Genomic DNA, 11,191 nt, shown 5'->3' with positions numbered 1-11,191 from the left:
AGAGACAGACACACGGCAGTGAGGCCTCCTGGCTCTAGTACACAGGGGGAACGACAGTGACAAGGAGCGACCCTGGGGGGGTGGGGGGGTGACAAAGCCCGGGACGGGGGGAGGTCACCCAAATTCAATACTGGACCTCAACTGTTTTTATTCAAATGTTTTTAGAAAGGACATGTTAACTGCGAAGATGGCTCTGATTTCTGACCAACTTTCCACCGTATCATATTGGGTTTTAGCAGAGTCTAAAATAGGATTGGTTCTGAAACCCTCTGGGGATGGGACGGTGGCTGCAGGCAGTCCAGGGGCCTTAGCCAACCAGACTGATCAGAGGAAACAAGCCACAGAACCATGGCCTCCCCCACACCCCTGCTGAAGCTAAAAGGTCTGTACTTACCGCCAGGGCGTCGCCTGATGATGAGTTTTCGGACTTCGTCGTACACGAAGATGAGGAGAGAGTAGGGGAAGGCACAGAACCACCAGGTAGGTCTGGAAAAGAGAAGCAGGTACCAATTTACACATGAACACAATTCAGAGGAAAGAGAAACTGTATCATCAGCGACAGTGGAAGAGCCTGGAAGGAGGAGCCAAATATGGTCATGACTAACCACTGAGCCTTTAGCATGGACCACACGGCAGGGTCCTGAGAACAGAATGCTGCTCCCTATGCCCAGGGCCTAGAGGGGCAGAGGAAGGCAGACTGCAGACTTTCTGAAGGAATCCCCTTCCCACCTTCAGTTTGCTTTTTTTAATTTGGTTTGCAGGGGGGAGTTGAGATTTTTTGGTTGACCATCCCACAGCAAAGGGACATTTTCTTTCTTCCCTTTCTCAAGTTCTACGTCCTGGCATCTGCTGATCAAGAACCGCCAGTGTGGCTCAAAACCAGTCTCTCTATCCCTTGCATACAGTCAGCTGTGTGTTGAATCCCAGTGCTGGGGAATGAAAACAGCCGAGCCCTAAGAGACAGCAGAGGCCTTTGGGAGCCTGGCGGGCTGCTGCCACAGTCCCCACCCGGGGGACAGGCTGTGCTTCCCTGACGACCAACTTCTGCGGTCAATGTGTGAGGGAGGCTGTCCCAGGACAGAGGCCTGGCACGCTCCTCTTCTTCCTGGTGCTACGCGTCCTCCTCCACAGCTAAAAGAGGACCTCCTTTGACTCGGCCACACAGAGTAACTAAGCCACCTTCCAAATTGGGTAGAACCTGTTCAGGAACAAGCTCTCCAATCAGAATAAAACATGGCCTGAGGCACTACTCCATTTCAGGGTGACTCCATCTCAGCCTTTTAGAGAGCTGGGTTCTCCTACCCTCCTCTTGACAAACTGGCTCAAGCTGATAGAATTCAACTTGGACAAGGCTTGCCCCTGGTGTACGCCAGCTCTGTATAAGGTGCCGGGGATACAAAGTCAAAAAAGATCCTATAGTCCATGCCTTAAAGATTACAACCTAGTGGGGAGCAGAAATGACAAGTAATAGCAAAAAAGGGGTGTGACTGTGCATGTCCAGGAAGGCGAGATCACACAGGGCAAGCTCCGGGGAAATTGGCCCTGAAGGACTCTCTGGCCTGATGGGGTGGGAGGGAGCAGCCTTACCAAGGACATACGCTGGAAGAGAGAGTATGGAATTCATCTGACAAGCTTGGATGGCTACAAGACAAAGCTGAAAAGACAGCTCCGGCAATAGCGGACAGACCCTAGATGCCAGGCTACCCTTCCACAGAGAATGTCTGTACAGACCCAACAAGATGCCAGTGAGGCCCACAGGGATTGGCTACTTCAGGGACGGGGTCAGGCTACTGGAATTTGCACTTCTGATAAACCTGCATTTTTCACATATAGGGTTTACCACAAAGTCCTTCACTGTGTTTAAAAAGGCCCACTGGTTCTGAGCAAAGTTAGTGGTGGGCTTCCTTTGGTCTATTCTACCCATGACCCACCTCAAGCCTGCTTCTCCCACCTCCTTCGGGAGCAGAGGATTCAGAGGCCCACAGAGGTGGGGGCCTGTGATGGGACACACAAGGGCTAGGTAAGTAAATCAAGATTTGAACCCGGTCCCCTAAGCCCCAGGCTACTAATGACGACCGACTGTTGCCATGGGGGACCCGAACATGGCACCCAAACACTCAACGCAGTTAGCTGGTGAGCCACCCCAAGGTACCAGAGCCTGTCTGGCCTGATCTTAGCCAAATCCTAAGCACCCTGGTCAGTCCTTCCTGATTTCCAGACCAGAGAAATTCTTGTACATGCCACCCTTAATCCCTAAAAATAATAGCTACTAGCGCACGTCACAAGAGAAGGTCCACTTCTATTTCATGCTTTATGGAGCTGGATGAGGAGTGACTTACTTGAGGGGGTACATCCTCAGGGCAACACCCATTCCAGGGCAGTAGGAAAGGAAAGCAGCAAGGGCCGTCTCTTCAAAGAGGCCAAATATTAAGATCTTGTTCCTAAAATCAAGGGGAGAAAAAGCTTAAGAACACAAACAGGAGTTTATCTTTTAATGCTATGTGTTCAACGGCAGATCAATGTCTTTACGTGTTAGTTGTACTTAGGAACTTGAGGGCAGATTGAAAAAAAAAAAAACAAATGCTGGAGAATTACATTTTGCTTCCTAAATCTGTGCCAAAGGGGAGATTCCAGAAACTGCCATGTGCCGGGGGCCAGGATTTTGCAAAGAGCTGAGAGACCAGGAGCCCTGGTCTGAGGGCCCCAACTGTCCTCTACTCACTTCATCCCCTGTTGGAAGACAGAGTTCCTCCTGGTCTTACAGATGACCAGATCAGCCCACTGCACCACCACGATGCTGACAAAGAAGGCTGTGTGGCACGTGAACTCCACGATCTTCCTCTGTTCGTAGGTCTGGAACACGGAAGGCAGACAGATGAGCCCGGCACTTGGCCTGCGCGGCCGGCAGCTGAGTAGCCACCGTCCTCAGGGATCTGAGGAGCGCCCCACTGGTCAGGCCCTCGCTCACCCACTGCTGCCCGTAGCTGTCCTCCACATCGTTGACCCAGCGGTCATCCCAGTCCACTCGGATGCCCAGCAGGTGGGTCGGGAGGAAGCCGTTCTCAGCCAGAATCACAAAGTATGTGAAGAAGCCCCCCAGGGCCTGGATCATACCTGCAAGTGTGCACAAACAGTTCTCACCTGGTTCCAGGGCATCTCTGCACACCCTTCATCTGACTGCCACAGCAGGCCCCGGAGGGTACTCTGGGGCGGTCTTCAGCACTGGCTGAGAGATGATTGGGAGGATGGGAGGACCCCAGGGGCACAGCCCTCACACGGCACCCTCTTCTCTTTTTTGAGTCACTTTTTAGAGCTTTCTTTAAAAGGGGAAGACACATAGGCCTTGCTCTGAAACACCCACTGCTATCATATGATCATGTGTCTCTATCAGGGCAGAGCCTTTTTAGGGGAAAAATGCTTCCCTATTTTTTTTAATCTCTGCTACAATGTGACTTCTTTCCCATCTCAGTTTTCACACATTCCAAATAGTGAATGTGGCACCTTCCAACCCCCTCCCCTCGCCCCCCGCATCTGATCCCACCACACCACCCTGAGTTCCTCAGGGCAGGATTTCATCCTATGCTCTGACCCTAAGCCTCCTTCTTAAGAGTCAGGTCTTCCTGGCCATTAGCCAACTCCTTGTCAGCAACTGTTAACCAGTCTGCCATATTTCCACAATGTACTCATCTGTTCCATTCTACCCAAGTGTTCACAGTGATGCAACCCATTAATCCAAAGGCCTGGGCTGCTCCTGGTGGCCTCACTGGGTTCTCCTGAAGGCCACTAGGCAGAGCATTTAGGATCCCAGGGCATTTTCAATGCCCACTACCTAGAGACCATCTGTTAGCTGGTCAAGCTCCACTGGTAGAGCGGGAATCAAGCCCTGGGGGTGGGGAGAGTGGGGGTGCAGGGCTATCACTGGGTGGTGACCCGCCAACCAAACCTTCAAGCTCATGTGGTTTCTTCAAAGCCCAACTCTATCCAAATTAGTGCCCGACACTCTATATCCCCAGGGGACACCGCCTCTGAAGGAACTGTGCCTGGCGTTCCGAGGGGCAGCCCCCATTCTTAGGCAGCCAAGCCCCGTCTCAAGAACTCCAGTCTCCACAAGGAAGTAACTGGGCAGACAGCAAAAGATTTCTTCTCGCTCAGGAGAATCTTGTACAAAATTCCCCTGCGTCTCACCCTATGCTCTGCCTCCTGCTAGATCTGAAGCCTGAGAAACCAAGCCTGGCTGAGCCCCCCTCCCCCCCAACAGACGCTTCCCGCTAAGTGCCAGGGGCCTCGGCGGCTCACCAATCTGCCCGTAGGCCATGCTGATCAGCCGCTCGTTCACAAGCTTGTCCGTTTTGGGGTTTCTGGGCTGTCTCTTCATGATGTCGCTCTCAGCTTGCTCGTAAGCCAGGGAGATGGCAGGAACCTGGGGAAGAGAAGCGAGAGAGAAGAGCGTGAAAGTTGTCAGATACCAAGAAACTGACAGCATGACGCTTTGTTATAAAGTCCTTGCCCCCTCCCCTTTAAAACTGGTTTTCATACCATGAGATGCTGTTACCAGGCCTATTTAAAAAAAAAAATAATAATGCTGCTATCTGATAAGTGGTGTCGGCTGCCCGGAGGACCGGGAACACAGCTTCCTGGGGGCTGAGGCCGTGACGCACGGTGAGTATCACTTACGCCCAGCCTGACTGGGCGACGCAGCGGCGGGTGAGCGAGGGGGGCCGAAAGCTGCCGTGCCAGTCACTTACTTACCATGTCCGTGCCCAGGTCAATGCAGAGGATGGTGACAGTCCCCAGGGGTAATGGAATGTTTGCAATAATAAATATCAGGAAGGGGGTGATCTCTGGAATGTTACTGGTCAGGGTGTAGGCAATGGATTTCTTCAAGTTATCAAAGATCAGACGACCTGGGAAAAGCAAGAGGTTGGTTCTGTTTTGGCTTTTTACTATAGAGCTTAAAGAGATGGGCAGTACCGGGATGAGTTTCTGGTGAACACTTTAAACACAGTGCTCGCTCACCTTCTTCTACTCCAGTTACAATTGACGCAAAGTTGTCATCCAGAAGAATCATGTCTGCAGCTTGCTTAGACACGTCGGAGCCAGCAATCCCCATAGCAACCCCAATGTCTGCCTTCTTCAAGGCTGGAGAATCGTTCACGCCATCGCCAGTTACAGCTACGATAGCCCCCTGCCAGAAGAAGGGAGTGGGTCTGTTAAGAGCCACACGGTCCAGGGCAGGAGGCACACGGGGCACACGCCTCAACTTGCCTCTCCTCGCTACAGACCCTGCCCCTTTCCTAGGAGACTCTCAGCGGGCGCAGAACTGGCTCAGCCAAGAAGCCACCCAGCCACAAGCTGACCACAGATCGAGGAGTGATGACAAATGTATCCCCTCCCCTTACTAACAAGAGCTCCTCAAAGCCAGGACTTCGGTGAGTGTACCTCTGGAAAACCCGATTCCTTTAAGGTCTTTCCGAGGTATGGGACGAGAGTCTCCTGGCTACTCACATCCCCCGTGTAGACATGAGGAGCCTGGACTGCTATTCCAGGCCAAGTGTGGAGCCTCAGACTCTGGGCCACGGTGAAGACGCATGTGGTCCAGTGTGTGGCTCTGCTGAGCCGTTATCCGGTTCCCCTTTTCTCTGGAGCCATGCCTGGAGCTTTTTACCAGCACACAGGCAGTGAGTCTAAGAGACGTCGGGCTGTGGTTCCCGCCCTGGAGCTGCGACCACAGAGGTCAGCAGTGCCCGAAAGAGCCAGCCCTGGCTGCCCGCTAACCTGTCTCTGGCAGCCTTCCACGATGATAAGCTTCTGCTGAGGAGAGGTCCTGGCAAACACGATCTCCGTGTGGTACTTCAGAATGTCATCCAGCTGCTCAGCGGTCATGTCCTTCAGGTCGCTTCCATGTACCACGCAGGCCTTGGCATCTCTAGGATCAGGGCGGGAAGAAAGATCCCCCATTGCTTCCCCTGCGTGATGCTCCTCACCAAGGGGGGAGGGGATGTTCAACTATGCAGAATGCTTTGTACAGCAGCCCACGGCCGGAGGGGATCTTCCCCATCACGTAAGAGCTGTTATCTGGGCAGGGGTCCACAGGTTACAAAGCATGTTCATACATATTAGATCAGGTTCAAGACGCACAACCACCTGCGGGGCAGCCTGCCTTCACCTTCCTTTCCCGATCTTTACAGAGGACACACTGAAATGGTATAACCAAGTTCTAGACAGTAGATCAAACCCTCTCATAGCCCCAAGCTGGGTGAGGGGGCCCCATACTTTAACAACACACCAGGACAATACTGCTTTGTCTCTGTTACCTTCTGTACTTTACTGCCCAAATTCCTTTCTGGCCTGAACTACCTGGACAAGTTAGTGTGGCCCTGGAAACAGACTTGGTGCTAGGTGTTAGGTCATATGCTCTGTGATTAATACCATGAAATCAGAGGCTCGACTGCAGAGTATACCGTATGATGAAGCTTCAGCTTCCCTGCTCTGCAAAGTGGGACTAACACCTGTCTTCATAGGTTACCGCTTAAGTGCTGAGAATATGTAAGCACCACCTAAGTGTTAGCTATAATGACTTGCTCTCACTGAAAGCCTCTCCTGGAAGGACCAGATTGCCTACTGGAACTGTAGGGGCCTTCCCTATTCAGATCAAGCCTAGAAGCAAACCATCATGCAACCAAGCTGATGATTCCCAACAACCACCATTTGTACATTTAAGGTAGACCAGGCTGAGCTTCCTGCCTTACCTGGGGTTCACCTGGCTCACTGGGATGTTGAGGCGGGCAGCGATGTCTTCCACAGTCTCATTGCCTTCTGAGATGATGCCCACACCTTTGGCAATGGCTTTGGCTGTGATTGGATGGTCTCCAGTGACCATGATGACCTGCAATAAGAAACAGGGCAATACTGAATGCAGCTGCCTAAGTAGGCAAGAATAAATATTAAGGATGCTTCATCTTGGACTATCAAAAGGACGGGAATGCAAACCTAAAACTCATAAACATTAACCAAAAATACAAACATACACCTGTTTATGGAAAACACAAAGCAACATCCAGATCTTATCTTGGCATATGATCATATAAGATACGTAACGTCTGTTTTTCCTTTTACACAGTCATGTAAGAAAACTCAAATTTACTAAAACCCGCAAAAAAAAAAAAAAAAAAAAGGTAAAAATGTGATGCTGATCGGACTACAGGGCAAAGGTGCCCCACACGGCTGGTCAGCATCCCCAAAGTGACCCGATTTGGGAGAGAGCATAAATATGTAAAAAGAATTCAAAACCTTGTTACTGCTTTTCTGACCCGATGATTATATTCAGAAGACCACACTTAAGAATATAGTCAAAGTGTTTGGGGAATCATTTTTACAAAGCTTTTCGGGGCGGTATTACCAACGAGCATGAGAGAGTGGAAACAAATCAGACAGCCAGCACCAAGGCAGGCTAAACAAACCGCCCCGTTATCAGTGCACTTGAACAATGTTCCGTGACTTAAAAAGACAGATACAGAGGACACCAAACATTCATTAAAAAACCAGTTAACTGAAAACAGAGAAGACCAGCTATTCCCAGCATGAAGTAGATCAATTGAGAATGTGAGTATTTCAAATGTAAAACCTTACACCAAGTCTTTTTGCTCTTTTCAGTGATTTTTAAGCTTCCATTTCTTTCCCCCCAAATCTGTTGTTTTTTTCTTTTGAATCTCTCATCTGCTGTGTACACCAACATCTTAATACCATTTGGCCTTTTCTGGTGGTAACCAAAGCTTTGGAGATAAGAAACTCATCCTCCTGGTGAGAAAACTGAGCTGGCCCCATGTGGCTGCCGTGGGGCCACGTGACTAAGCACCCCACGTGACTCCCATGGGGCCACGTGACTAAGCAGGGTGCCCCGAGGCACACTGCACACCTACCTTAATACCAGCGCTGCGACACTTGCCCACGGCATCAGGGACGGCGGCCCGCGGAGGGTCAATCATGGAGATAAGCCCCACAAAGCAGAGGTTTTCAACAGGGAAATTCACCTCATCCGTGTCAAACTGGAACCCTTCAGGAAACTGTTCGTCGGGCAGAAAGAGGTGGCAGAAACCTGCGAGGGGGGGTGGTGTGGGGGGTGGTCTGTGAGGACCTCACCGATGGAGGTGGCCCAGGAAAGAAGCCACTGGTCATTCAGACGGTCTCCCTCTGGCTCCAGGTTGAGTTTGGAATATTGTTTCAAGGTCTAGTTTTAAAACCATGAGGTTTTATTTAACATGTACGGATGCTATGGGGTGAGAAAAACCATGCAGATGACAAGAGTCCATCACCAAGCCTTAAAGGAAGCGCCCCGTCCAGCATGGAGAAGACAGAATGAGGACAGGACTTCTGAGCACTGGGGCTTCAGGGTTCGCGACCTTCCCACTCAGGTGCTTAGAGTTGGCAAATCACATAATTATTTGTCTCTGCTTCTTTCCTTAGAAAAATTGAGCCCCCATCTCTGCTCACTCTTCATCTAACCAAAATACATGACTGCCCACCAGTGAGGGCCAGCCTGCAAGCTATTTTGAGGGTAAGTACAAAGCAGACACATTCTGCCCAAGGCGCTTATCACACAGTATCGTTACAACAGGATCATGACATTCCAGGGGTTGTTGCAAAGTGGTATGAAGGTTACAATGTTCCTTAAAGTGGCAGGAGGTGGCTTGTGGGTTCATGGAAGAGAGAATGCTTCTACTTTGGGCCTGGAGACATGGGGAAACGACACTTGACCGTTGATTTTTCAGTCGAGAGAGACATGAGAGAGACACCTCAAATCAGATGAGGGAGCGGGTATGAACCAGAGCATGGGCCCGGGCAATCAGTTCTGAGTTACTCAGCTAAGCGGAACAGGAAGAATTACACCAATGATGGCTTTTTATCTGTCCGCCTCCAAAATAGAGCCAAGGCTGCTTTCTCAATTACGTTATACAGTGAGCATCACGTACTTCTCATCTGCCCTGGCTGACATACTCCAAGGACAGGTAGCTCCCTAGATGGCAAGTTTACTGCCAATGTCATTCGTGAGCTGACGCATAACCTCCGGTGTAAATTCACAACTGTTGTGCCAGTCAGGAAATGGTTTTACTCTGGGAATTAATTTTAATTTCATTAAGTTTGTAGGTCATAGTCCTAGCAACAAAGGTTTGATAATAAAGCTCTTCCCTATTTTTTTTTTTTTTTTTCAGGCAAACAGAACTGACCAGCATGAGACCAAAGGTCTAAGTACGAATCAGAAGCAAACCAATAGGATTTTGTTGCTCAGAGGCCCCAACACACCAAACATCTCTCCAGCCCTTCCTATTTTCAAAATAGGGGAACAGATCAAGGAGGAGGAGGAATCCTCTGGAAAGGCTTCAGGGAGGTCAGGACACTGTGCAGATGTGTACCAGACTGACAGCCGTGCTGCTGGGTGTCCACGTACCTAGCACTCGCTCTCCAAGGCCGCCCAGCTCCAGGTAGGCGTTCTGAAAGGCATCCTTCAGCTCCTCATCCAGGGGCTGCTCCTTGCCGTGCAGGAGGATGGAGCTGCAGCGGTCCAAGATCCTTTCTGGGGCACCCTTCATCACCAACAGGTGTCGGGGCTCAGACGTGTTGAGGTTCTTGTGGATGGACAGCTGTAAAGGACGGTGGACATGAACGCCGGTGGCTGCGTGTGGCGGTCGGAGCGGGGAGCACAGCTCGCTCACTACTTAGTATGTGTCAAGACAACCACCAAGGTCTCCTATTTCTGAACTCTGGTGTCCCACGGCTTGCAGCATACTTTGAATGCTACCCAAAAAACCAGCACAGTGATGTCGTTCTAAATCCCTGGCACGTGTTCATACGTAAACCTTTCCTGAAGGTAAACTGGGAACAAAGGGATGGGCACATGCGTGGACACCTCGCCCCCTCGCCGCACCCGCACTCCAAACCAGAAGTAAGAATTCCAGAGGGCCCCAACACTCAAACGACTTAGGATTTTCTATACCTAGTCCAGGGCAAAATCTAAGAGCTTGCATAAAGTTGGGAGAATTCATTTTTTGAAAGCACTTAAGCTTGTAACATTTCAAATGGGAAAACAGCTTTCCTTCTGGCTTCCATTCCTCCCCGCCTGCCCCTCGCCACCACTAGGCCACCTGGTACTTGTTGGTGGAGTTGAAGGGGATCTCCACGATCTTGGCGTATCGCTCTCTCATCTCCTTCACTGAGCCACAGCACACCTCGATACATTTCAAGAGCGCGGACTCCGAGGCGTCGCCTGCAACTGCCCGCTGCAAAGCAGAGACAACATCTGTGGGTCAGCCTGAAACGCTTCCCCCGGGCACCACTGAACACCAGGGAAGTCACCCGGATGTACTCCGACCTGGTCAGAAGTGGAGGACAGGGCAGGCCAGGGGAAGCAGCACTGTGCAGCGACTGGCCTCCCTCTGCTCAGACACACACCCCAGCCGCCTCCTCCTGTCTGCCCTCCTTCCCCACCCCAATTCCAGCTTTTGGTAGAAGAGGGGCACCTGAAGGGGTCACCCACCCTTGGGAGGAGCACAACACACTCTTCTAACCTACTTTAGCCTTTTTTTTTTTTTTTTTTTTTAATCTTCCCCTGTTGCAAAGTCTCAAAGCCAACACTATTCCCAAGGACGTATTTTTGGTTATGAATCTGAAAATACCAAGTGAGAATCCAAATATTTACAGCACCTACAATTTAAAAGAAAATCCCTTCGGTTCCCAGGACTGGGGGCAAACTGTGTCAAGGGCAAAATAGAGGGCTTTAAACATAATTGTGCAAAATTATCTGGGCCTGAGTGATGTGAACTGAAAGCTATTATTAGCTCCAACAGTCATATAATCAGCTAACGTTTTAAGTTAAAGCCCACACTTGAGGTAACACATACTTCTCTTTGGTGTGATATACTGGGACACACTAAGAACATTTTCAGCTGTAGCCAACTTTTATATGAACACCTGAGAACTCTGACTGCTTTAGGACTGCACAGACAGAAAATTAATGCTCGCAAATCCAATAGCCCTGTTTAATAAGAAAGATGGCCAGGTTTGGGAAGAAATGTGAAATTAGTGGGATCATTTTAAACAAAGACCAGTTATTAAAGCAGAATAGAGCTGCATGCCTTGGGGGGGGGGGGGAAGGGCAGTAATAATGCCATTGACACGGCCCCACCCCCTGAAATAC

The 11,191-nt window shown here is 50.4% G+C and overlaps 1 protein-coding gene and 2 long non-coding RNA genes across 6 annotated transcripts in view; 2 read left to right on the top strand and 1 right to left on the bottom strand.

The window, feature by feature from the left end:
- Positions 1-11,191, top strand: part of LOC115943959 (uncharacterized) — a 1,191,882-nt gene that overhangs the window by 139,946 nt on the left and 1,040,745 nt on the right. The window lies entirely within an intron of this gene.
- The window catches only part of ATP1A1 (ATPase Na+/K+ transporting subunit alpha 1), a 343,485-nt gene that overhangs the window by 314,709 nt on the left and 17,585 nt on the right, over positions 1-11,191 (bottom strand). For 2 of the 3 annotated variants that reach the window (XM_081815756.1, XM_081815757.1), the window contains exons 11-22: positions 10,140-10,274; positions 9,446-9,638; positions 7,920-8,095; positions 6,750-6,886; positions 5,776-5,926; positions 5,017-5,185; positions 4,750-4,904; positions 4,297-4,420; positions 2,969-3,114; positions 2,723-2,853; positions 2,340-2,441; positions 228-486 (exon numbers count right to left, since the gene is read on the bottom strand). In XM_081815756.1, coding sequence (XP_081671882.1) covers positions 243-486; positions 2,340-2,441; positions 2,723-2,853; positions 2,969-3,114; positions 4,297-4,420; positions 4,750-4,904; positions 5,017-5,185; positions 5,776-5,926; positions 6,750-6,886; positions 7,920-8,095; positions 9,446-9,638; positions 10,140-10,274 — 1,863 coding nt within the window. In that variant the 3' untranslated portion in view covers positions 228-242. Of the gene's footprint in view, positions 1-227; positions 487-2,339; positions 2,442-2,722; positions 2,854-2,968; positions 3,115-4,296; positions 4,421-4,749; positions 4,905-5,016; positions 5,186-5,775; positions 5,927-6,749; positions 6,887-7,919; positions 8,096-9,445; positions 9,639-10,139; positions 10,275-11,191 lie in introns of those variants that run through there. The other variant, XM_081815758.1, reaches the window with a different exon arrangement.
- On the top strand, positions 1,027-11,182 carry LOC115937463 (uncharacterized). The gene is made up of 4 exons (XR_014144115.1): positions 1,027-2,020; positions 2,852-5,429; positions 8,464-8,554; positions 9,210-11,182. It is a non-coding gene; the product is annotated as an uncharacterized LOC115937463 (long non-coding RNA).

Source organism: Leptonychotes weddellii, chromosome 4 (genome assembly GCF_054177405.1).
Source record: "Leptonychotes weddellii isolate Sample4059 chromosome 4, ASM5417740v2, whole genome shotgun sequence".
Lineage (NCBI taxonomy): Eukaryota > Metazoa > Chordata > Mammalia > Carnivora > Phocidae > Leptonychotes > Leptonychotes weddellii.
The sequence above is the reverse complement of the archived record's forward strand: the minus strand, read 5'-3'. Positions and strand labels throughout refer to the sequence as shown.